This window comes from Manis pentadactyla, chromosome 3 (assembly GCF_030020395.1).
Source record: "Manis pentadactyla isolate mManPen7 chromosome 3, mManPen7.hap1, whole genome shotgun sequence".
NCBI classification, from domain to species: Eukaryota; Metazoa; Chordata; class Mammalia; order Pholidota; family Manidae; genus Manis; species Manis pentadactyla.
This window is the reverse complement of record NC_080021.1, coordinates 215,854,054-215,881,045: the sequence shown is the minus strand read 5'-3', so window position 1 is coordinate 215,881,045 and position 26,992 is coordinate 215,854,054. Positions and strand designations below refer to the sequence as shown.

At 45.3% G+C, this 26,992-nt stretch overlaps 1 protein-coding gene across 1 annotated transcript in view; it reads right to left on the bottom strand.

The window, feature by feature from the left end:
* GPR107 (G protein-coupled receptor 107) overlaps nucleotides 1–26,992 on the bottom strand; it is a 72,841-nt gene that overhangs the window by 14,383 nt on the left and 31,466 nt on the right. The window contains exons 5-14 of the mRNA XM_036913612.2: nucleotides 25,994–26,130; nucleotides 24,425–24,462; nucleotides 22,683–22,739; nucleotides 20,282–20,392; nucleotides 19,851–19,984; nucleotides 15,617–15,692; nucleotides 14,302–14,375; nucleotides 13,765–13,882; nucleotides 10,805–10,935; nucleotides 8,389–8,432 (exon numbers count right to left, since the gene is read on the bottom strand). Coding sequence (XP_036769507.1) covers nucleotides 8,389–8,432; nucleotides 10,805–10,935; nucleotides 13,765–13,882; nucleotides 14,302–14,375; nucleotides 15,617–15,692; nucleotides 19,851–19,984; nucleotides 20,282–20,392; nucleotides 22,683–22,739; nucleotides 24,425–24,462; nucleotides 25,994–26,130 — 920 coding nt within the window. The remainder of the gene's footprint in view (nucleotides 1–8,388; nucleotides 8,433–10,804; nucleotides 10,936–13,764; nucleotides 13,883–14,301; nucleotides 14,376–15,616; nucleotides 15,693–19,850; nucleotides 19,985–20,281; nucleotides 20,393–22,682; nucleotides 22,740–24,424; nucleotides 24,463–25,993; nucleotides 26,131–26,992) is intronic.

Sequence of the window (26,992 nt, the reverse complement as noted above, 5' to 3'; positions counted from 1 at the left end):
AGAACAGGAGCTCAGTCGAGGTCACTGCATTTGTGGAGGCCCCTCTACAAGGCAGGGGCGCACTCCTCCACCTGTGCAGAGCAGTGGACGGGCCAGTGAGCCCACCTTGGTGGTTGGCTGGGGAGATGGGCGGGCCAAGGCAACAAAGCTGAGGACCAGAGAGAATTCTTCCAGGGACATTTCACGGTCCCCTGTCACAGCAAAGGAAACTGGTGGTGGGGTGGGGGGAGGGTGACTGACAGCACAGGGCTTAAGGCTCTGCAGGTCACTTGATGTGGGAGGGAGGGAGTGGAAGGCCCTGCATCTAACACTTCTGCTCCCTGCTGACCAAGACACTGAGGGAGAGGCTGTGCACCCAGGTCCAGGCACCCGTGAAGGGACGCCAGCTCAGGCACTGATGCCATGCTATTGCAGGACATGAGCTAGGACAGACCAATGGACCTGGCAACCACTGTGGTTCTAAGGAAGACAGCCACGATAAACAGAGCTGTTTCCCAAACCACCAGTTGTGACAGACATAATTTCCAGTCATATGCTAGATATTTACAAGACTGTTGCTCACAGGATCAGGCTCCTGGGTCCCACTTGGGTGTTCAAGTCACAGCTGAGGCAGTGAAGGTACAGAGGAAGCTTACTTATTTAAGTAGGAAACAGAAGTAGGCAACAGTGCAGGCCCTACACATTTGAACATCATGGGTTCAAATCCCAACTCTGCTGCTTCCTGGCTGTGTTACTTCACATAAGCCACCTAACCTCTCTGAGCCTCAGTGTTTGTCATCTGTAAAACAAGACTAACAATACCTACTGTTAGGGGTAGTGAGGGAATTAACTGGACAGTTCAAGGAAAGCAAATGGCTCATAGTAGCACCTGCTGAGGGGCTGATGTTATAGTATCAGGATCATACGGTATTAATGGAATACCAAATGTGGCATATACTGTTACAGTGGCGGCCACACCTGGCAGGAATCCAGATCCCAGTAAGTAAAACTGGACAAGTGGTGACCTGGGGCCTGCCGGAGAGCCCTGGGCTCTCCTGGAAGCAGCGCTGCCATATGTACTGATGAGTCAGGCTGCTGAGCAGGGGACTAGTGGGCTCCAGGAGGGTGAAGCCTCACTTGCATCATGCAATGGGCAGGGATGCGGCAGGTCGCAGCCTGGAATCCCAAGCCTCCCTTTGCTTTATTCTGGAAAAGCTTTCCCTGGAGCTGAGAATGCCGACAGCTTGCCGCTCACTGGACCACGGCAGGGCTGAGCTCCCCTGGGAGTCCGGGCTCACCAAGTCTGGGCTGGCTATTTCTGACCCCACCACAAGGAACAGCAAATATGGTAAAAGAATGAGTGTGGGGAGAGGAAAATGCTCGGCCAGGAGCCAGGAGACCTGCATTCCAGTCCCTGCCCCGTCATGACGCAGTGTGCCTGAGGCTGGCCTGCCTCTTCCTTCTCAGAGCTTCGGTTTCCTCATTTGGAGAATTTCTTGATGGCAACGGTTCTTGACCGGGTGGGCACCAGCCTCACCCAGGGAGCTTTACTTGGTATGGCTGTCCAGGCCGCCCTCTATTCTTGTAGAAGGAGGTCTGGTAGAAGGATCTTGAAATACCTCCCAGGGCATGGGGCGGAGAGAGATGGGGCAGGGAGGGAGAGCACGGCACCTGCTCGCGAGGCCCGTCCATGGCAGACCTCCTGCCCTAGGACTCCCCCTCCCTTCTCAGGAAATGGTCAGGACTCCGGCTCTGGAGGCAGGGAGGGCCCAGCCTTCTCCAGTGCTCACCAGTCAGCATGCACTCTGACCCAGCAGCAGGAGCAGACGGCCCCGTAGGTGGATCGCCGCCCCTTTCCAAGACTGTCGCCTTTCCACTTTTAAGCCGAAGTGGAAGAACTAGGTAGGCTGGCAAGAAGACAGACCTCCCCCTCCCTCCCCAGGGGCTTCCCTGGTCTTGGAACCACAGTGACAAACAGTACCAGTTGTCACCATCCACCGAGGGAGAACCATGTGCCAAGCTCTGCACAGGGGCACCTCTCGTGCTTTGGCCATAGAATCCTCTCAATAGCCTACGAGGGAAGGGGCATGGCTCCCACTGCCTCACAGGTGGGCTCAGGCCTGGAGAAGTTTAGGAAGCTACCAAGGTCACACAGCTTGTAAGAGGAGAAGCCAGTACTTAAACTCAAGTCCGCCTCTCCCCAAGGGCCAAGCTCTCAACGCCTACACTGTGCTAAGAGAAAGGCTATGCGTGGCTTTGCGACCCATGGACAGATCAGTGCCATGCAATCGTGGCTCAAAATGCGGGCAGTGCCCAGTAGCTGCCAGCAAGCCATCCACGAGTTAATACTGGATGAATCATGGGACACACAGACACAAAGATCCATGACAAATGCTTAAAGGGTGAAAAATTCCCCAACAATCCTTCCCTGGGTCTAGCTAGGGACGCCTCTAGGCTTAAACATATCCCCACCTACCTCTCATCCTTCTCTCCTGCTTCCTGCTTACCTGCTGCAGAAAGAATTTTGAGCCAAACACCAACACTAAATAAGGAGGATGACGAAGCCTAGACGGCAGGAGAGCTTGCTCTGACTCCCTCTCCCAACCTAGCTCCCACGACCGGCTCAAGTTCTGGGCTCAAGCTGCCTCTGCGTGGCGGCCAGGGCAGCGTCCCCCATCTACGGCCAAGCTCAGCCTGAAAACCAGACCACATGCTGACCCGGGACCACAGCGGCTGCAGGCGCCCATTCAAGGAGCGATGAGGTGTCCTCTGGCCTCACTAAGAGGACGTCCTACAAATCCATCTCACAAAGACGGTATCAGGAGTATCAGGAGTATAGGAAAGTATGGGGAAGCCTGTGATAAGAAAGAATAAACTATGCAGAGAATGAAGTTCTTGGCTTTTCAAACTGTTAAGGACCATGTGAAAAATGGTTCAAAATACATTTTTCAAAATACATTTTCAATATATATTTAAAAATGGACCGAGGAGTGGTGAAAAGTCATCAAATTAGACAGTTAAAGGCTGTGCATCTCATTGTAAGCAAAATCTTACCTTAAATGAGCAATAAAAAGCATCAGAGAAGGAAGCAAAAATGGCCTGAGAGACTAACTCAAAAAAATTTCATGAGAAGAGTGGAACTGTTTTCCATTTTTGTGAGTCTCTTTAATGTCTGACTTAATAGAATATAACTGGATTCTTTTATTTGCTCCTTGTAGTCAATCTGTTGTGAAGGAGTTTTTGGTCAAAGTATATGAAAGAAAATACAGCCTTCTACAGATGCAGGCCTTTTCATAGAACTGATAGTCTTCTTTGATTCTACATTAAAACTTGACAAGTGGTACTTCATAAAGATTAGTGAGGTAGGGAACCTGAACTTTCAATGAACTTCCACACTCTGTCACTGAAATCCGCTGGTCTATTTTGTACTTTGAATGGACCTTTTATTCATGCAAGACTGTGTAACATGCATTGGTCAGGAGGAAAATATTGTTTCACTGAGTTATGCAGATATCTAGAATACTGAAACTTCTTATTATAAGATATATTTTTTAAGTTACATTTGTTAATATCACTGCTGCTCACATTAGAAGTTATTTAAGAACTGGAAAGCCGTCAAGCCTGCAGTGCTGGATGTATGTTATCCTAAATTAAAATGTACGTTTTCAAGTGAAAATTATAGGCAATTTAATTGGTAAAAAATACCTTTAGTTTTTCCTGAAGTGACATGTTTCCTTCATTCATTTTCAAGAAAAATCTGCCAAAAACCCAAGTCTGAGTAACCGTAGTTGGACCATTCTCATACTGTCAAATAAAGATGGTGACCCAAGAGAAGAGCAGCTAGCTCAGTTTGTACCTCAAACCGCACATGTGCTTTCCCTCAAGACAGCCATCACACTCAGGCACACAGCGGAAGTGCTGTACCCATTCTTCCTATTTCATCACACAGAATGTCAGAAGATGCATATTCAAGGGTTGAGATTCAATAACATTAATAATTTTTACTACTTCATTGAGGCCACCCTCTTCATATGAGTGGCAATGAAGAATGCAATGGCCCTGGTAGAGCTTGGAGTCACTACCTCGATTCCTACTAAGGAGCCAGCTATTTTACCCACCACTGCTCCTGCACCATCAGTGCAAATGTCAACAGCAAAAAAACTGATGTCTTATTCAGACAATAGTTTCAACCCTGAGGACCCCTCTTGAGAACTGCATTACTGACAAATACTTCTCATGGACACGTCTACTCTCAGGACACGGTAGCAGCTCACGACAAAGCATTCCTCCAGTATTCTGCAACAAACCAACCACCATTTGTTCAAATGTTTTGGAGGTTCACATAAAAGATAAGATTCTTCAGAATCCTTCTGATGAATTTTCCTCAGAAACACGATGAAAAAAAAAAGAAAGATGATCAGAAGCAGACACTGTTAATTTAAATGTACAGTGTATAAGCCAGTCCTCTAAGCTAATGACACTGGAGAAGGAGAGTGAAACAAGGTCACAGGCTCAAGGGTAGGAGCAGTCATTAAACCTTGCCAGGCGACACACGGTGGAACCAAGCACGACTCAGTTAAGCTTCCTCTCACAGGATGCAGAGCAGCAGTGACTCTAAATAACAGGGGACCTGAGAGAAGCCACAGCATGTGACAGAATCTGAGACAAAGAATTGGCCAAGGACAGTGGGCAGCTTCATCCTTAATGTTTCCCTCAGGTTCAGTTAAAAGGAATCCAGAGACAAAGAAGTAAAAAAAATCCAGACAGGCTCTGAAAGCTACCTTAAACCCCAATTGCAGGGGGTACGACCACAACAGCATTGCCCCCACCTGCAACTAGGCAGCCTGGAGGCACTTACACTAGGAGCCTGAAGTGCAAGTCACCGTCAAGGTCATGCAGTAAGTCAGTGGAAAAATGAACCTAAGAGAAGGAACCAGAGTGTCAGGCTCCATCCAGTAAACTGCTTCCAAATCCAACAGCAGACATCACTGCCCATGGCCTCACTCTGCCCGCTGGCTCCAGGAACGGGCTAGAGCACACAGGGGGGAATCAAGGGGCAGAGGGGCAGCCACAATATCCCAGAGCCACTGGCTGGTTGGCAGTGAGCTTGCTCCTGCCCTGGAGTGGACAAGCAGGGCACAGCCACTGTACAGTCATACCTGAGGCTGGCTCGCCAGCATGGAGGTGTGTATGTGTGTGTGTGTAGGTGGGGGAGAGACTGCCCTTCTGAGAGCTCTCCGCAGGCGGCTGCAGTGTGGGAACTCTGGAAAAGTACGATCAGAACTATTTTTCCAAGTGCAGAGTGACATATGCTGCCAATCAGCTCAAAAGCATCCCACTGCCCAAATCAATCCAGTGGAAGAACATGAATCAAGAAGACACCCTCATTCTAATCTACTCTGATCCCCTTTTCAAAGCGTTTGTGAATCTGCTGATGAGAAATGGGTGCTTTTTTCAGTGTGCCATCCTGAGCCCTGGCTTGCCTGGCCGACTTGTTTTATAGTCTCTGCTGAAGAGGTCCCGTGCTGTCACCTGGTGGAAAAATGAGGAACTGCTTCGTGCGCCCCGGGAGATGACAAAAGCATTCCTGGTGCATGAAGTTTCTATTTACTGCAGATGCTGGGAATAATTATGACCCCGCCTCGGGCTTCACCTATCATGCTGTCTACCCCAGGCAGAATGCTTTAGTGAGATCCTCAGCTAACGCTCAGCCTTCCATGGAATAAGTAGGTACTGACAGTTCCCCAGTCGAATCCCTCCAAAAGCATGGTGACAGGGCAGAGGCAGTCAGAGGGATTAGGACGGCGCAGAAAGGAGAAGGGAGTTGGTGAGGAAGGCCCAGAGGAATTCAAAACAGGCCAACACGACAAGTGCAGAAAAAACTTATCAACTGGGAAAACAGTGCCCTTGGGATTTTTAAACACCTTCAGCCAATTAGAAAAACAGATCTGCATATACTGAAGTATATAAAGACAAAAAAGTAAAATGTCTCATCTTAATATACTAAAACAAGAGAAAGTCCTATTTATTAGGTTACAAAAATAATAAACTGCCATTTTATATAATGTGCATAGAAGAAGAAAAAAAGATAGTAATACCCCCAAACAACAATTATTCCCAGAAGACAGGTTTTTATTTTCTACTCTGGATTTTTGTTTGTGGCAGTGTGTTTTATTAAAATTCTGATCTGTCTTATTTTTCGGACCTTTCCTTTACCCCAAGCCAAGAAGGCAGCGGGGCTCTCAGCTCCTCGGCTCAGAGGAATGCTATGTTGCAGGCTAAAAGCAGGTGATTTCCATAGACAACATCCCAGCATAAGTGCACTAAGAAGAGGGCATTCCAGAGGGAGAGGGGAACCCAGTGTTTTTGAAGGAAAAGAGGAGAAAACAAAAAAGAGCTATTTCCCAGGACGAAAGAAAACGAGCTGGCACATTTTGCAAGGGGGTCAAGAAGCCAGGTGGGCTCTGGGAGATTGGACTCTTAGCACTGACAGGGCCTCCAGCCTCGGCTAGACTCACACACCAGGCTGCCCAGAGCAAGAGCTTAACAGGGGCCCTGTACCTCCCACTCTTCCGACACCAAATGCAATGGTGTATTTTTTCCCTATGTATGTGTATAACAATAACAATATTATACACAGCAGTAATAGTAGTATAACTCCATTGGATTCCAAGGACCTGATTGCAATGTGTGTAAATACGTGGGAGGGGGTCTTCCCATACGTACTTACACCAAGCAATTCTAGAACACAAGCAGGGTATCCGAGAACTCAATTCTGACGCTATCTGCCTGGAGACAGCACCAGGGTCCCAGGCTAAGGGCTGCGTCCTACAAGACTGCCCTCTACGCCCCATTCCAGACACCAGTCTCAAGCCCCAGGCAGTTACCTGTGCTTCTGACCTACCGGCTACAGATTGGAGGCTCCCACGACCTCCCAGTTAAGTTCGATTAATTTGCTAGAGCAGCTCACAGAACTCAAAAAAACACTTAAATTTCCCAGTTTAAGAAAGGATACCGTGAGGGATACAAGTTAACAGTCAGATGAAGAGAGACATGGGGCATGGTCCCAAATACAGGAGCTTCTATCCTCCTGGAGCTGGGGGCCGGGCTCGGGGGCACGTGCAGGCGCCTGGTTCCCCGAGCACAGACGCTCTCTCCGAACAAGAAGCAGGATGTAACCAGGCAGAGCAGGCAGAGGAGGCAGAGAGAGCGAGAGCAAAAAGCTCCAGGCTTCGCCCTTAGGTGGGGGTCCAAAAGTCTTTCATTAACATGACAAAACACCTGTTTCACCTTTAAGACTGCAGTGTTTTCAGGAACTGTGGATGAAGACCAAATATACCTGGGAAATATGAATGAATGACCAAATGTGTATTTCTTATAACTCATTAAATCACAGGCCCAGACAGCAGGAATCACAACAGGAACAACCATAGGCTGAAACTGGGAAACCCCTGAATACTGTGCTCTGAAAACCACGGGATCTTGCCCGACACTGGTGTGAGGCTTTTAAGTCAGGTTTAATTCAATTTAAAGCAACAATGTGATATTAATTGTACAGCAAGTATGAAATACATTTGTACCTACTACCTGTTTTCCAAATTTTCTAAAGTGAATCCATATTCTTTTATAATTAGAATACAGATCAGCAACAAAACTTTATTTTCAATGATGAATGAATGACCTGCCTTATAGGACATTACTGTCAGCACTGGGTGTATGATTTCATGGATCCTAGGCAGCTCCAACCTTCGACAGAGCACTGTTCCTTGACCTGTCAAGGTCTGAACTCCCCCTTTATGTTATGGCAGCTTATAGTTGTGGACATTATTCAGATAAGCCGGAAACATACAAAACATTTTCTTTGTCTCTTCTTTTCTGAGGAGGATGTTGGAAAATCAAGGAGATACAAAAGAGTTATAATGGCACAACAATTTAAAAATCAGTTTTAAAGGTTCTTTCTGGCATCATTTTAAATTAATACTGACACGTCTATTTTGAAAGTGTGTTAAATCAGGAGGAAGAGTGCTTTACACATAGCCATCCCCAATCCATAATACCTCCTGTTCTCACAATGAAGTGTTACCTGGTCCTTCCAAGACACTTTCTTCCTGACTCAGTTTTGAGAAGGTGAAAGTCACACTCACGAGTAGAGATGAAAAGAATCATCTTAATAAGCAGCATCACCCCAAGCCTCCTTATACAACTGGTCTCCGTCAAGTTCACCACTTGCTCCTACACCGAACAAGCCTGGCCACTCCTACAAAGGCCCCAGGCTCCCCCAGCCTGCCTCCCAGGAAAGCATATGGAGCCTGGCCTTCCTCCCTGCCACCTCCTCCTCCTCCTCTGGCAGTGCCCCAAGGGTGGCTTTGGGGAAGGCTGAGCAGCGCAAAAGAGCACAAGGGGACTTGCCTTTTCCATCTGTTGCTGATGCTTCTTGTAAATGCCTGATTGACCTAAAAATAAACATTTGGAGAACAAAAGGTTAAATAAATCTTCATCCCTATTTCCAGCACTAGTAACTTAGGGCCTTGAATTCCTCCATTATAAACTGAAAGGGTTGGACCAGATAATTTTAGAACGCTTTCCCTAAACAGCGTGCTCTTTTAACACTCTGCTGTGTAAGGTGCTGAAGTCTGAGAGTTAAGGATGCCCTCTAATGGCCGGAAAAAGCTTGGCAGGAGCCTGGGTGTGAGAAGATAAACCCAAGACAACCACTTAACACTCCCAATCTCTTTCCACCTTATCTCCCATTCCCACAACTATCCGCCCCCAACACTACACAGACAAGAGCACCAATGTGCTACCTGCAGAGAATGGACCCCATACGAAGGTCACAGGTCGATTTCTAAAGTCTAGGTCAAGAAGCTGTGAGCACATGGCTTCACACAAACTCCAGTATTTCAGTGACTGGAGATTTACAACTTTGCTGAAACGTGCCGGCCTCCAAGGAGTCTCCCCCCGCCCCCCGTGCCGGTAACTAATTACCATCATTACTGTTCAGACAGGGGAACATTAGCATTATTAAAGAAACTACCGACTAGAGTTCCACACAGAGTTCAAAGGCACCACGGGAAGAGTGTCTTGAAGGGTGAGAACAGCAGAGGCAGATCCAGTGGTGCAGGGAACGCAGGAAGGGGTGTGACAGACCCAGGATGGGGTCTGCAAAGGGCCACCCACTCCTCATTTGACCATACTTTGTACCCCAGCAAGAAATGGAGTAGCATGTGAACCAATGCTGGCTGAATCTCAAAGGTCTTACTAAAAAAATTATCAATACCATTTCTTAAATCACCTAATACTTAAATGTTTTTCATTCTACAGCAATTTTCAGAGCATTTACCTTGAAGAATCCTGACGTCTGCTCATTAGTGCTGTAATTAACAAGTGGCAGAAAGTGACCACTTGCAGCTCACCAAACCCCCTGTCTCTTTTATTCTGCTGAGGAACAGATGTGAGAGTCAGGTCTTGCAGCCTGTTCCCTAACAATATGGTGCTCTTTCTATCTAAAGACAGCAATGCTGGGCATCCTGTCCAGATGCCTGAATCTCTCATATCTGGGCAGGATGTGGGGAGGTGGCAGAGATTAAAAAGACTCATTTGTACTCTGTCCTCTATGCTGGTGGCTGTCTGCTGAACTGGCATGTGTGATGTATGATGGACACAGTTCAGAGTGAATCTAATTGGCTGGAATGAGGATTACACCCTATTGGCACCATGTTCTAAACAATCAGAGTAACTGAATGATCTGATAAACCCCAGGATCCTAGAGAATATTAATTTACTGCATGGGGCACTGCCATGTGGAAAACCTCACTCTAACAGAAGACGAGTAACTCTAATTGTCTAAAACTTTATTCCAAAAGAAGCCAACCGCTTCCAAGGAGCCGCGAACAAGAGCGTCTGTAAGGGTCTGTTCAGTTCTGCCAGCCGTTTCCCCGCTACTGGACTCCTACTGAACCAAGAATTTCCTCTACTTTGCATGAGATTTAATGAGGGTATTTTCTCTTGTGAGCTACTGACTTGGCACTAACATTTCTTTACATGTAAACAAAGCACAACACAGGCATCTAAAGTCTGCCGTTTCCAGGACTGAAGAAAAAACATTTGGAAGGTATCGGAAATGTTTCTGTGCTGAAAACTATCACCAGTGTTATGTTAATGTAGCTCCTCATTTTCCATCTAACTTGGTAAGAAAAGGCTATTTATAGGATTTCTTCAATTCCTTTCCTCCAAATTTATGCTATTTTATAGGGCTACTCTTTTAAGCTCTCATTTCTAGACTCCTCTATTGTCTAAGCTATACCAAAAGCCCAGCCACAAGTGCCAGACTGGCTCCATCAGAATCCACTGAGGAACATGATAAAAGACACAAATCCTACGGCCCTGCTCCTGGAGACCCGGGAAGCTCTATTTCTTTCTTTCTTTTTTAAGGTGTCATTGATATACAATGGTTTCACGCGAGCAACACTGCGGTTACTACATTCCTCCATATTGTCAAGTACCCCCCCCTGACACACCCCATTGCAGTCACTGCCCATCAGCGTAGTAAGATGCTAGAGTCACTACTTGTCTTCTCTGGGCTATGCTGCCTTCCCCATGCCCCCCCTGCATTGTGTGCTAATCATAATGCCCCGTGATCCCCTTCTCCCTCCCTCCCACCCACTTCCCTGTGGTAATTGCTAGCCCCTTCTTGGAGTCTGTGGAAGCTCTATTTCTTGAACAGATGCCCCGTGTGATTCAGACCAGTTTGGAAATGGCTGGTTCAGCTGTCGCGTTTGGTGGACACGCACGATGCACACGCCGCCTCTCTGCCCGGGGTACTCACCACACCACTGGGAAGAGGATGGCTCCACAGCACAGCAGGTCAACCAGAAACAGAGAATCCTTCCACAAGCCATACTCAGTCGTCCCCTCCTCAGTGGACTCGATGATGATGTAGGCCACGTTTGCCAGGACCTGCAGGACATAAGAAGTTGCTAAGGCCCCAGAGCAGGGGGAGATCCTCACAACAGCAGCCCCAGCAGTGGGATGGCCAGTGGGTCTGCGGGTCCCCAACCTACGGCCACAGCATAACTTCCAGTCCCACAGGCTCCATCAGAACTTCGCCGCTCTCCATCAGAATCCACTGGGGAACCTGACAAACACATCACGTGGTCTCTGTGCCCTCCTCTTGAGCCCCTGACTGCTCTGGCCACACAGTAAGGTGGAAGTGACGCCACGGGATTTCCAAGGTAGGTCATCCGGCGGTTATCTTCCGCCCCGGCTCTCTCTCAGGACACATACCTTTGAGCTCTGAGCCTTCTTTTAAGAAGTTCCGCTACCCCGAGGTTGCCAGGCTGGAGACCAGAAAAAGGAGAAAGATGCCCGAGGAGTCCCAGCTGTTTCCCACCCCATGTGTGATCAAGTCTTCTCAGCCCAGGAGAAAGGGGCAAGTGGAGACGTCAGGAGGACTCCAGCTGCAGCCACTGTTTGACTGCAACTGCATGAGCCCCCGAGTCAGATCCAGCCAGTTCAGCCACTCCTGAATTCCCCACCCTCAGAAACGGTGAGCAACAACACATGGTTACTGTTGTTTCGAGTCACTAGGTTTTGGGGTGACTCGTTATGCAGCAATAATAGATAACTGGGACACTTCCCTTTGCTTCTCAGACACCCGAGGCCTCAGAAGAGTCACTTGGGTGCTCAACAGGCCGCACTTTGTATCCCACTCAGCTTGGACACCCGGATTCAGGCCCCGTTCTCTCTGCGTCGCTATCTCTGCCCATGGTGACAGTAACTCTTCCAAAGCAGCAGATGATGCTCTGAAGGACCACAGAGCCATGAGCAGATTTCAGCCCAGTGGCCGAGTGGCCACACTGCTCCTCCTGGGAGGGACTCGAGACCGGGTCTTCCCCACACTGGACGCAGCGAGTTCGTCCCACAAGGCTCACCCGTGTCCACATTCTGCTTCAACTGCCACAGTCGAAGTTTAGTCCTGTTACTATGCTCTTAGCATGTTACAAAAAGTCCTTCAGCTGGTGAAACTGAGATGGCGAGATTTTTAAAACTGTGATGCTCTCAGCACAAGGGAAATACAATAATCCAAGAGGTACTCTTGCATTTTACTGTATTTTCTGGCTTTTGTGCTGCTTTTGAAAGAGATGCTCTTTTAAAGATTACCATGAGGTATGGGCAATTCTACCCTGATGAGAAGTCTAGGGTCCCAAATACCCTGCCTGACTTACTGTAAAGTGATTCTCCACTTTTACAAAGAAGGTAAAACTTGCTGGGCTATATTATCTGGAAAGTCTCTGTTGTAATTTCTCTTTCTATCCAGGACTTAGCAGTTAAATTAACAAAGAAGCCCTACTTCACTTAATACAAGTGTAAACGTTATTTTGAAATTGCAGTCTCCCACTGACAGCTGGGGTTCCTCCTGAAGCCCAGTCTATCCTGAACATCTGCATCTATGACTCTATGAAGATAGAGACAAAAAACAGGCTTTCACGGCTGAAATTCATATTCCACCTTGTCCTTAGTTCACACTCTGATAAGAGATAAAATGTTCCCAGAGGTGCTGGTGTGGAACAAAGTGCCAATAATATTCTTGAATCTCCATTTCGTACATTCCTCACTTCTTACTTAGAAATGTGCAGTGGCTCCCCACGGCCAAAAAGAAGTTGTTCAAGGCCTTCCCAGACTTGCCCCTACATTTAACTATGCACCACTTCATTATACTTAGTTTTGCACACGCCCTTGTTTCCTCAGAGTGACCTGCCAGGTCACCTTGTGCTCTGCTTCTTCAGGGGCAGCCAGGCAGACTGAACGCCGCACCACAGCTGAGGCTGGAAGGGTCCTACCGGAGGGGACGGCAGCAGCCACTGCAGGGCAAGGGCAGCAGAGCGCACACGGCAAAGTGGGAAAGGGCGCGGCTCCTCGCTCACTCGACAACAGCTGCACGTGCTCCTGTTCCTGCTCTTTTGCCTGTCACAGCTCCCTGAACAACTAGGCGAGTCCCACCTCTGCCACAGGGCCCTCCAGGTCACCCGCACTTGGGGGATCAGTCTCTCGACGCCTGTGAACAGCTGGGCCGGGCCCTTCATGTGGTGCTGACACATCCCTGATCACTGCCAAGCTGCCCCCACCAGAGTTGAGGGACTGATCTGGGTGCCCGGGGGTTGTCTCCTTCCTTCCCTCACCTGCCGCACGTACACTGTCCTCCAGAACGAGATCAGCTGTCAAAAAAGACTTTATCACACAGACACTCTTTGGTCAAGTCTGCTTCCTGGCTAGACCTCTCTGTTTATTATGAGTTCTTTACAACCAGGTTTTGCCTCCTATAGAGCTGTCATCTGTGTGACAAAGGTTCTTTCCTGAGGGGCTCGCAGCCTTGTAAGAAATGGTTTAATGTTTGCCCCTTCTGCCTACTTACTTATTTTTCTTCCTTGTGGAAACTCACGGGTGTCATTCACAGTTCCAAAATAATTTGTTAATAAAATCACCATGTACCTGAGCTTCCTTGTTAAGACCATTTTGTTATAAGGCAAACATGCAGAAAAGAAAGCAGTATGTTTCCCTAACTTTTGAGCAGCTCTCTGTTCAAAGTGACATTGTCCACACAGCTGTTTAAAGAGGACTGACGGTCAAACACCTCCCAGCAATGACCTGGGGTCTAGATCTGTCAGAATTCAGAAAGTCCCTGTGGCAGAAGCCGGGGTCTCCAGGTGAGCTGACTCCCTCCACTCAGACGGGCCTGGCGCTGAATCCTGCCAGGAGCCAAGACAGAGCTAGAACAAGCAGGATTACCTGGAGAGGGATGACAATCATGAAGATCTTTTTGTCTTTGTCGGAAAGGATATGCTTGATGAATGCCCAGCCGGTGCCAATGAGTGCAATGGTGATGAACAGCAGTGCCCCTTTCAAGCTGTGAGAGAAAAAAATTCAACAGGCACCAACGGTCTCTTCAGATTCACTGTTAGATTCTACAGCTCATTCTATGATTTCATGCGCTTCTTGCAAAAGACAGGGGACCACATTCAGGAAATTCATCTTAGGGGAGCAACACTTCCTTCCAGGCACACAATTAGCTATGCAGCCCCCTTCCCGAGATGCCAATCCCTGAGGGGGGCAATGTCTCCAAGGGATGCGCCAACAGCCCAGAGTTCAAGTCTGCACAGCCAGCCATAAACTATACACTCCTGGCATGGCAGGAACCCAGCCAGGCTGCCACAGGAGGGCAAGGCCAGCGAGCTTGGGGCAGCTGGCTTCCTACCATGGCTTCCCCAGCTCCCCTCGTTCGTCACTTTGTGGGAGGAGGAGCCCACACGTTACGCACACACTTACAGGTGAGTGATGTAGTACACCACAGCCCAGCCTTCGATGGGAAAGCCCTGGGAGGAGATGTAGTGGTAGTCAATCTGCAACCAAACAACTGCATTTCAGGGAGGCTGCCCACGTGGCCGTGCACACCAACACAGGGAACACCACAGGACCTCGTGATGGGGATGCCCCCCCCACTCATGACTCACTAGTCAGCTCACAGTTAGGCCCGTGAGTGCCCCAACGCCAAGCAGTGTGAGAAACCTACTGCAAAGTTTCCATGTCACTAACGCCCAGCAAGTGTCCCTCTGAGGCAGGTGATTCACCCTGGCAAACGGCTGCCTGTTCTTTTCTGTAAAATCTTCAAGGTCCAAATACCACAGACTTTTCACTATCCTGGCCATTTACAAGTCAGTCAGCCATTCCATCAGTAAGTAAAAAATCTATGTGGAGTCACCCAGCTGCAACTATTTTCTTTGGGAAAAACACCTGTATATTTAAAGCTATGTGAAGCCACCAACACATTCTAAGTGAAGTGGCAATTTCAGAAGTACACCCAAAATGCCTCCTGGCAGAACTCACAGAGCTGCACCACTTCCTTTATGCATCTTTACTATTAAAGGGATTCAAGGAGCTTATCATTCATTCCTACATGGCTCTGGCTCCAGGAAGAATCTTTTAACTTCGATCCAAATGGGAAATGACACAAACAACTGTCATTTCTTGAGATGGTGACTGGATATATTACTACTTTTTCTATGACAATATTTTTAGATGCCATAGGAGAGCACATGTGTGGAGTGCGTCACCCTCCCAGGTGTGGCCCGTGCACGGTGCCTCGTGGGTGCCCTCCTCCCATGGGCAGGTCCGTGTCAATTCGCAGTGGCGCTTAATCTTCAAAGCTTAAGCTCAATTCTCATTCCTCAATCTTTAGAGCATGTTCTCTCTCAAATGCCTATGTTAACACTCAACTTCTAATCGAATTTTAACTGGAGGGAGTATTTGAAAAAAAATTAAGGCAGGTGTGGAAACAATTCAGCAGGTGGCACTCTAATCTCAAGAAATGACAAAAACCCACAAAGATAAATACAAACATGTACTCAAAGAAAACTCAGCGTCTGTAGGCAATACGAGACAGTGTCTTCAGTCTAGGGTTGGGGGGCGGGGGGTAAGGATTTATCCACGGCCAGTTCCTCCCAGACCAAATAAAGCTTCATGAGAGGTGCTCTTCCATTTCTCGTTTCCCCACTGATCTATCCCTTTTCTTCTGATCTCGTTTTCCTGAGCATATAGACACTGTATCTCATTTCATAAATGACCCCAAAATACAAATACATACTGCATGGAACACCAAGGAAAGAGACTTGGTAAAAGGAAGGGCCGCCATCAACCAGTGGATTTTAAATACGTCATTCCTATAAAGACAGAGAGAAAAGAATTAAAGGGCTATTCCACTCTCCCAAAGGTCAGCTGAAGCTCCAGACACCAGATACATTTGTAAAAAAGCAGTGAATACAACCTGAGGAAACCACAAACATGAAGCTTTCTTTAAAAAGTAGTTTCCACCAGTAGAAAAGGCTTTAAGTGGAAAGTCCTAGACTCATCTCGAACACGTAATTCAGTGTTGTGAATGGAGCTGAGACGTGTGCACCGAAGCCAGACACGATGGGCTCCAAGTCCTGATAGGACGGAAATCTAAATAGGCTGCTGGCTTCCTCCCCAGAAACCACCCTGGAAAGTCCAAACAGGCAAGAATGAGGTGGATGGATTTGCAAAAATGGCACAAAACCCCCAGGAAAGCAGGTGATTAGGTACAGCTGTAGGTGAAATCGGCAGCCCAGAGGAAATGTGGGTCAGGAGCCAGGTAGCAGGAAGGGTGGGAGGGAAAGAGCTGGGGTCTTGCCCATTTCTCTCCCCCATCACAGCTGGAACCTGCCAAACACACCAGGCCAGTGGGTTAACACACCCACTCCCACACCCCACCCAGGTACCAGCCCCCCATGAGTTGCCGGGCATTACATTTCTCTACCCTTTCCTGCCTCACCCTAGGAATTAACCTAACAGGACACGAGACCCTTATGGAGTACACAAAGACTTGGGTAAAAGCCAGAGAAAACACACCCTCAGATAACGGGACATTCTGCAAAGCCACAGTAGGAAAAAAATGTGGAACAGGTGCAGCGTGAGACAAACAGCCGAAGAGAACAGAGATGCCTCCGTGTGGGCGGGGGCTCGCATTGTGGCAGGTAAGACCAGACCAGCAGGAACACAACCAACAGTCAATACCCGGCATGGGGAAAAACCAGAGAGAGGGAGGGAGGGAGGGAGTGAAGGAGAGGGCAAGGGAGGGAGAGGTGACGCTGTATCTGTGCTTCACAATTACATAAAGGGGCATTCCAGATGGATTTCAGTGCTGAACATAAAATTCGTATTTTACACTCTTAAAGTGGGAAAGGGCATCTTCAAACCCACTAATCACTACCCAAAGGACTAAAGTAGGCAGCTTTAACTCTATTATTATTATTTTCATTCAACATGAATACCACAGACAAATTTGACTAGAAGAAATTTGTAATATCTGAGACAAAACATTAATATCCAATCTATACAAGAAACTCATGCAAAGCATTAAGAAAAGAAAACCCAACAGAAAAAAATATGCAAAAAAAAAAAAAAGGCAGTCACAAAAGGGGGAACCCACATGGTTAACAAATTCCTGTAAAGGTAGTTCCCATCATTAATATTCAGAGAAATGCAAAATGAAATGAGATATCAGTTTACATCCATCAGACTGGCAGAAAATAAGATGTCAGGGTTGGTATAGGAGGGAACAGGACCACTTAGGCTCCAAGTGTAACCCACAGAGGCATATTGTCGGGCAGCCTGCCAGCACTTAATGAAATTCAGTGAGAGCCTACCCCATACCCAGCACACCTCCTTCTGGGAGGGCACCTCAGAGGTAAGGGGACAGGCAAGGGGGAAGGTGGGCATAACACTGCTTAGGGGAGCAGGGAGATGAGGCCACCTAGAGATCCCCCACTAAAAGGACGGCAAAATAAAATGCGGGGATGCATACTATGGATGCTAAGAAGTGCTAAAAATTAATGAATGAGATGTACACACAGGATGGGACTAGATCTTAAAAAAGATTATTATTGCATTAAAAATGGCAAGAACATAATCACAGATAGTGTAGTTTATATAAACTAAAAATACATGCAATATCAATAAACATTAATTTATAGGAATACACAATATCCAAAACATATGTGAGTGGCTGGGAAGGATGGAGAGAGGAAAGAGGAAATGAAAGGAAAATGCAGCGAGGGGCCTTGCACAGTGCGGTAAGGTGGGCGTGTCCTTACGAACTGCACGCTTGGTTTCCGGGCTGATTTCCTGCCTGGTACTTCCCTGTTGCACTGCCCACCTACTTGAGGTCAAAAAGGAAGTCAAGGCCAGAGTAGTCTGTCACTTTGGGTCAGCAATGAGATCAACCAGAGCACAAACCCACCCCACCGTCAAGAATTGCTCACTCACACATCCCAGCAACTTGACTCAGTCCTGCTTGAAACATCGCTGGCTGGGGCCGTGACGTGATGGCAAGAACCCGGCTCCGAAGCCACACTGACGTGGCTCCAATACTGGTTCTATCTGACGACCTTAATCTCTCTAAGCCCAAGTGACATGAGGCAACACCTACCTCGGGGCAGTTGGATGATTAGCAGAAATAACCAGCAGCAAGGGCCGGACTGGGCAGAGAGCTGCCGGTTTCCCCCGGGGTTCCCCTCCCCACGCTCTGCGGCCCACTGGGAACTCACAGAGTTGAGAGGTGCCACCTACACATAACAAATAGATCTGGGTCCCAAGCCCAGCTCTGTCAGGTGACACCAGACATGTCTCTCACTTCCCCTCTCAAGGTTTCAATAAAACAAGAAGACCTCTGAGTTCCTTCCAGCTCTAAGGGGGTGTGAGCCTCTGAAATGTACCTTGGAGACACATCCTTTACATGACTCAAATTTCCAACTTAAAAGAACTGTCTGAAAGACTCCCTGAAAGACACACGGATGAGGCAGAGGGTTTAAATTATATATTTCTGTATGTGCAGTTACTGTGATAAGAAGTTAAAAATAGGTTGTACAAAGTAGGTTAGTTTCATTTAACCACAGACTTAAAATTGTTACCTTAACCACATTAAGTGAACCAGTGACAAGGACTGTTGTTGTTTCACTAAATAAAGGCAAAGTAAAACACCACTGCACACCTGGCTGGCAAACTCTTGTATGCACCACCTATTTGTGTAACACCCTGACTTGCAATGTCCTCTAAAACTTGATTCTCGGCAGAATCACATTAAAAAACCTAAGGATCTAAGTCCTACAGAAAGTAAGTTTTGCAGCCAAGGAAGACGATTCTGGGAGTGAAGGCAGGTGTGCAGGTGGCAGCAGCTGGTGTTTACACCTGGAATGAGGTCTTTACCATCTAGTTCTTACTTTCCTAAAAAAGCAAAAACACAACTTTCTTTAAAAAATCAAACCACAATAAAAAACCTTTTTATGGCCTGAATTCGTGGGATTCTTTTTTCCTCATTAATGGTTGATCATCTAGTCTAAACATGATTATGCAGGTAAACAAGAAGCTCTTTCTGTCTGGTGGATGTAACAGACATTACGACAAACAGGAACTGGCAACTGCAGCCAGCAGAGCCCCATATTCCAGCTGGACATGTTCCCCAGAGGACAATCGGGCCACCCAGGATGACAGGTCTCAATTTCTGCCCCAATGCTCCACAGAAAGAGATCCTTTGTATTTGGGAGTGCTTAATTATTTTATTAATTTAATCTGTATTATACCATATTTACACACCATCATTTACTCAGTTTATAATGTAACAATTATTCTCTAATAATGTAACACTATTCTCTAACTGAAAATTACTATTTTGTTCTCAATTTTCTTGGAAGGCAGAAAGAGAATTAAACACTAGCTCCACACATATGCAGCTGCTCTCCTCAAGAAGCAAGAACAGGAAGTTAAAGCCTTAGGAGTTTCAGAACAAAAGGCCAAGAGCCAGGCAGGTGGGCTCTGAAGTCTTGTCCAGCGACTAACCCCTAGAGGTCAACATCCACCCACGCCAGCCAGACTCTGTGCCGATGCCGTGGGTAGCAGTCACTTCATGCTCTCACCCAGGCAGTGGGTCACTGTCACGGACCTCCACTCAAGAACAAACAGCTCCGGAATGGGTCCAGTGTTCACTCTGAGTCCTGTTGGACTGTGGGTGTCTTCACTATGGAAACACCTGGCCTACATATCTTATTTTGTTTGCATTATTATTGAAATATTTGGATTTGCTTTCTAAACAGAGCAGAGGGAAGTAAACAAACACCAAGGTGTGTGAAGGCTTCCCACACTGCAAGGTTCCTGCTTAGCCTCCCTGTGTCTTGGGGAAGGTGCCTTTTGAAGAGAACAGTATTGCTATTGCCAATTCCTCCTGGGTTCTGAAGCCAGCAAAAGGTAAAATTACATAAATCTCAACATACTCTTAAGTTGAATGTCTCAAGGAAGTAACAATTTACCGTCGTTTGCGAAGGATGTGAATCCAGATGGTCCCAGAAAGGAAAAAGAAAAAGGCCATAGAAATATATAATTTAGGAAGCGGAATTTCTCCTGCTGAGAGGTAGCTGTCAGGATTCTTCTCTGTGATCTCAATCTGAAACCAACATGAAATTAATTTTTACTTTTCAGTAAGAAATCAATCCATATGCAGCAGTTTGTAATCTTTAGCTATTTCACTTAAGTTTGGAAGTGGGTATCAGCAGACAACAACCACATTCTTAATGCACAGGCTGAAGTGTAAACATATCCTAAATTGCTTTTTTTTCTTATTTATGTATCTTCTGCAGAGATATTATTCTGGCCACATTTTAATCGTATCTTAAAACCCATTCTTATAAAGAAATAAATGCCTCATACTTTACACAGCTGACAAAATCCACATGGAACTCACATCCAGGCTGAATGAAAACTCATCACTAGGCCGCATTTCCTTTCCATTACATTTATGAAAATAAAGACTGTAGAGGCCTTCTTGGTCATCAGTGCTGATGTTAAAGAAAAACTGAAAGTGAAGAAGAAAAATATTTAAGGCACCCACATCCTTAGCTAAGTTTTTAAATCACAGAAATAAATCATGACTACCATGGACAGAAAAAAATACCGAGAGATTACTTAAACTACTCAAATTCTCCCACAGCAGTTTTTAAACAGATGTTTTCTTATTTTCTTCCTCCTAATATTGCTGTAACAATTTTCAAGGTAACAAAAAAGTTGACAGAATCACACAGCAAATACCTATACACTCAAGACCTGGATTCTACAATTAACATGTCACCGTGCTTGCCTTATCACATCTCATCAGCGAGGCCTGTTGCAAAAGCCTGTAAGATACCTAAGAGGCAGCTACTTAGCTTTCAGGCCACCGTATTATTTTGCTCTTTAGGTAAAAAACACTCCTGAAAAAGAAAGGAGACCCATTCATATGTGAAAATGCAAAGAACGAATATTCCCACATTAAAATTTACACCTGCGGTTTTAGACAACAAGAATATAGGCCACGTTTTCTGCATTTATTTTTCTATGGTTTTCATATATTTTAGGTATTCAAATAAAGCATAAATCAAAAGACATTATAAGATCACATACTGTGACTCTGGTCAATTCTAGAGAGCATTTTACTATAAGTCTAAAACGTATTATTTGGGGCTACATATATAGATGGTAAACTATACAGAAAAGTGAGGAAATGGTTATGATAACATTTTTCATGATAAGGATCAGTCGAGAGTTGGGAAAGGATGTGAGGGTCACATGGGGTTTCTGGGGTGCTAGCACTATCCTATTTCCTGTCCCAGGAGATAGTTACAAAGGTTATTATTTATAGTAATTTGTACTCAACATTTAAGTATTATACACTCTTCTGAAGGTATACTATACCTCACAATGAAACATCCCAAACATCTGACAAGAAGATGGAATTAAAAGACTAAGAATATTCCAGCTGAAATTAGTGACCTGTTAAATCATGTCCCAAACTCATCATTAAATGTGAGAGCGTGTATCAGTCCACTCAGAGCAGCCAGAGAAGAAAGCTTTTCTAAACATTAGTAATTCAGTTCCATAAGACTCATTTGAAGTTTCTAAGAAAAAAATAAAGTCAACAGAATCACTATGTCGATCAGAGTGGGCACCTGACCCTTGAAGAAAACAAAACAAAACAAAACAAAAAACAGAAAGGAACAGATGGTAAGTTCACTTATGGCAGTGGGCATTTCATAATGCATATGGTTGTCAAATCATTATGTTGTAGACCTGAAACGAATGCAATATTGTATATCAACTACACTTCAATTAAAACAAACAACAAAAAACAAAACAAAATAAAAATGTTAAGAGTTGCAATAAGCCCTGACAGCCTCTTTCCTGCTTTATTCAGCTGAACTGTCAGCCCTGTGTGGTGGACAGTGCAGAAAAGCTCAAAATGGCCGCCCTATCCAAGATCGGAAGGATCCTGGGTAGGAGTCACCTACTGTATGAGGTGACCAAAACAGAGAGGCTCTTGTGTTATGCAGGTGTATGCACTTGCCAGAACTGAGCCAACGGTACACGGAGGACCTGCACGTTTCAACTCTAAGCTAATTATACCTCAAAAAACTGTGTATGAAACAGGCAGTGATTCTCACAAATAATTAATGAAAGATTGTATGTATGTTGCTTTACAAGGCACTTTTATTTTTTTTAAATGGTACTCCTAACAACCCTATGCGTTAGGCATCATAAGTGTTCATTTTTAGGTGACTAAAGAACAAGGTTCAGAAGTTAAGTGAACCGTCCAAGGTCACTAGGCATAAAGTGGGTTGTGAGATCCAGTCCAATGTCCCACCTGTACATAAGCTATGATGCCACCATGAATACCCACGTGCAGCTGAGGAGGCCACTAGAGGCCTCTGAGTCTGCGTAAACTCATCTAGAATTACACCACTATCCTAAATGGTCACCAACGGTCCCTTCAGGTATAGAAGTCTGTGCTTCTGGCACACCTGGAATGGGAGGCAGCATGGGATTAAAGAGGCAGAGTCGCGGGGACAGCCAGGTAGAACTGGGTTGGAATCTGGGACTTGTCACTTACATTAGATATTCACAAAGTCATTCATTCTCCGAGACTAAGGATTTAGTAAGTGGTAGGTAACGAGCCACCTTGTAGGTCTGTTATTCAGAAAGTTACTGCATTCAAGTGACTAATACATAGCATGCCTGAATTATTATTCCTAAATTCAAAACTCCTTTACAAATTCACCCTTCTACATGGCAGAGATAAACCCTTTGAAACTTTATTCAGGGAGAATACATACCTGAAATGAAACTGCTCCACCATTATTATGAATAGAAAAGGATCTCTCTTCCATTGCCTAGGAAGACATAACAACCTGTTTTAGAATGATAACTAGCAGAAAATGCATGTTAAGAAAAAGAAACCAAAAACTTTAAACCATAAATTGTTTAGCCCTAAATCGGTGGACCTCCAAAAGCTCTCTGAAAATAAAATTCACCATGCCCTCAAGATGCTTGAAATCCCCTTTCACAAAGAACAGTTCTTCCGCACCCGTTCCCTTTTCGCTGAGTCTCTCAGTGCTCCACTGATCCCCTACTCCCTGTCCCCTCACCTCACCCCCAATCTTTCTGCTGGAGCAATTCTCTACTCTTACACCTCAGCAAGACTGAAAATGCCCACCCAGATCACAGCCTGGCACATTGCCTGGACTCCACTCCCAATTTTAAATGAGCAACATAGTGCCATCAGTGCAACAGACTAATACTAAGGGTTGAAAGGAATGTGCCGGTACATGCAACAACATGGATGAGCTCAAAATCATTAACCTGAATGAAAGACGACAGAAAGGGAGCACGTACTGTGTAATTCATTCACGTAGAGTTCTGTAATACTAATCTATAGTGGCAGATCAGTGGCTGCCTGGGGACAGGAAGATGACAAAGGGCAGGAGAAACTTTGAGGATAATGGATATAGTCACTATCTTGATTGTGGTGGTGGTTTCACAGGTGTACACTTAAGTCAAAACTTCAAAATGTCACTTTTAGTATGTGCAGTTAAGTGTATATCAATTATACTTCAATACAACTATTAAAACAAACAAAATATTGGCATTTGGATATCCCCTCAATGAAAGATTAAGATATCCCAAATCAAAACTTCCCAATTTTACCTTCTGGTATTTCTATCACCTACCCCTCTGCAAAAAAAAAAGCTGAAGTCTACCTCTTCTCTTTAACCTCCCACCACCCCCTACTGGCCTCCCACGCCACTTGCTTATTCACATTCCAAGGCTCTGCCGCAGGTCAGCTTCTCAGCCCCTAAACCTGCACTGTCACTGCCGCATCCCTCCTAGTCCTCACCAGCTCCTGCCTCCTCGGCCAAGGCCACCCTGCCTGTTACTGTCACAACAATGATCTTCCTAAGCACCATTTGTACCACATTCTTCCCTGATCAGGAACTCATGATAACTTCCTGCTTTCTGTACATCCACAAATACCCTCTATTGCCTGGCCGTATATTATCTTAAGATCCCTCTGCTCCCAGAGACATACCTTTTACTTCCAATAGGTGAGGACCCAACACCTGTCATGCTCATTCCTGCCTCTAGTTTTTGCTTGTGACACACTTTGTTCCCTTCCTTCTTCCCTCTTCTCTAAATAAACCCACCACTCTAAGCCCCAGGGACACCTCCTTCCAGAGGGCTTGGCTGTCCCCTCCCCTCACTATCGACCCTCTATCACCTAAGCGCTATAAAACTCAGAATTCAATTTTATTTTGAAATTGTTCCAGTGCATCAATGTTATTTGCCCCAACTGAAGGGAACTCCCTGTAGATTAGGCATATACGTGTGTGTATATGTACCTCTGATATAAATACATTCATACACACACACATACACACATACATCCATACACACACACGTACCTATGCTTATAAATACATTCAAACACACACACACACACACACACACTCTCTCTCTCTCTCTCTCTCTCTCTCTCTCACAGAAAAGCCAAGCACAAGTCTTGGTGGGTAGTCCTTACCTTTGAATCTACTGTGCTTCGTTTAGACTTTCCACTGTCTAAAAGTAGAAACATGTAGAAGATATTATTGCATGATTCAGTGCGTGTATATATATATATATTAAAGTGTCATTTTATGACTGTAACTTAGATTTAACATCAAATATTCAAACAAACAAAAAGGTGAGGCCATATGCTATCTTGCAGACCCCACCTCCTCATACCCCAAAATAATTATTGAGCTGCAAAAGGAGCAGATCAGAACTTGTGATAAATGCCGACTACTAACCAGTAATATTCAGTACCAACAGGGGAACTCACCTCTGAAGAGCCTACTGTGTGTTGTCAGATATCACATGGAGTGACTCTCCTTATTTTCTAAGTAATTACGTATAACAACAGATCATGGTTTAAAATCTATATATAATAGAGTTATTTACACACATGGAAAAACTAATAGCAAATAATTAGCATAATGCATACTTTCAGCCACTGCTAATGGCTCATGTGCTTTATTTTCATTTAAAATACTCTTCATGGGGAAGACAGGATTTCAAGCTCCCTGCAGAAAGGGAGTTTCAGAATTAAAAAAAAAAAAGGAAAAGAATGTTTTCCACCCAGGGAATGGTTATGTGAGCATGAGGAACGTCGAGCAAGGAGGAGATGGTGCACAGACATTACACTGTTACATCACACAAATGTAATATCTCTGTATATCTTTTAATTTGGGTTACAGTGTTGACAAACCAAGGAAAAAATGTGTAAATAATAGGATAAATAGTAAATCATCTTTAAAGACATTATATAAATTATTAGACAAACCTGACAGTAAAAGAGGCAATAAATATAAACTGGCTAATCATGAGATGTACCTTACAAGAAGTACAGCCTCAGTAAGAAGAGTGAATACACAAACAAGAATACCTTTCTTGCTTTTCACTTTAGGATAAAAAATAATCCCCAAACCCAGTACTGGGGAGGGCATGGGTGACGTGGACAGTGTTCCTACATATTTTTCAACAGGAGTATAATTCACACAACTCATTTGGAAAGGAATTAAAAATACGTATCAATATTCTCAGAAGTATTCATATCCTCTGAACCAGGTATTCCACTTGTGGGAACCTATCCTAAAGAAAGTTCTATATATGAAAAAGTTCTACAAATAAAGAAGTCTAATGCAGCAATATTTATAATAGCTTCCAAGCAGAATTACGTCTCCTTAAGACGCAAGGCTACAGTATCCATTTAATGAGATACCTGATAAATATGAAATACCTTAAAATTATATGAACGTGATGCTTATAAAATTATAAACATGACCGTGAATTTAAAAAATCAAATGTTCCAGACAGGAACTAAGCTATGAAGGAAACATAAATTATTAAAATTCTAAGGCTCTAAGGAAAAATGACTGTTCTTTTTTCCATCTTATCCGTATTTTCCACATTTTTCTTTAATGATTATATATTTTTGTATAACCTCCAAAATAACATAGTGCTAACATCATGTTGGCTTCCATTCAGCAACAGAAGAGAATCTACAAAGCAGGGTAGTGAAGAAAATGCTAGTCTCCACCTCACAGCTTACCCTGTTTATTCTGAGTGTGGTTGCCTTCTGAAACAGAGTCGCCACCGGGCTCCTGGCTCTGACCAAGGACCCACTCGTCCTTGCTGAAGATGATCTTTGGTAACTGGGGAGCTTCTGGTGGAGATTTTACTTTCACTCTATATTCAAGTAAGACAGAAGGAAAAAAGTTCAAATGCCACTGGTCTTTTAAGTGTTGTGTGTTAGGGACTGTTTCCAGCTCTAAATTCATCATCTCAAGTAGTCCACACATGTCCTAGAATGTGGATCCTACTACCTGCATTTCATAGATGCTGAAATGGAGGCTCAGAAGGGTCAATAAGTCGCCCCTGACTAAAAGAGCACAAGTAGCCGAGTGGGACTCCAGGCAGGCCCACCCTAGAGCTCACGTTCTGAGCAACCTCCCAATTCTGATGTGCGTGTTTCCCTCCTAAATATCTGTCATGTGTTCAAATTAGTAGCCAAGGGAAACAGAACAAGAGGCAAAAAACCAATCAGATGTTAAAGTGAAGTGTGGGGAAGCAGGTGAGGAGCAGCAGGCACTACGAGAAGCCTGCCCAGTACGCATCTCCTCCCTTCCTCCTTCTTAACAGTCCCCAATTTTGTTTACCCCATCCTGCTGGAGAACTTTCCATGCCTGAGCGGACATGTGATCTGCGCTAGCACATCAAGCTAGTCCCCACTGGGGAGAAGCCTTCCTCTCCTTCCCTTAGCCGACTGAGTAATGAACTCACTTCATTGAACACACCGTTGCTATTTCATGCTCCCCTGCCGGTGTAGATAATGTTCCTTGCCTGAAAAGCTCTTTCCTTCTGATTTACCTGGTAAAGTCTCCTCACTACAAGGCTGGACGGGCCAACACTTATCGGAAGCCTTCTTTCTCTTCTACAATCATCAGTTTCTCTGCTGACTACTTCTCTATTTTGCAATCATCATTTGTATTATTGTTCTGTCCCCCTCGCTAATCTGTATGCTCCTCAAGGGTGGGATCTCTGCCTCCCT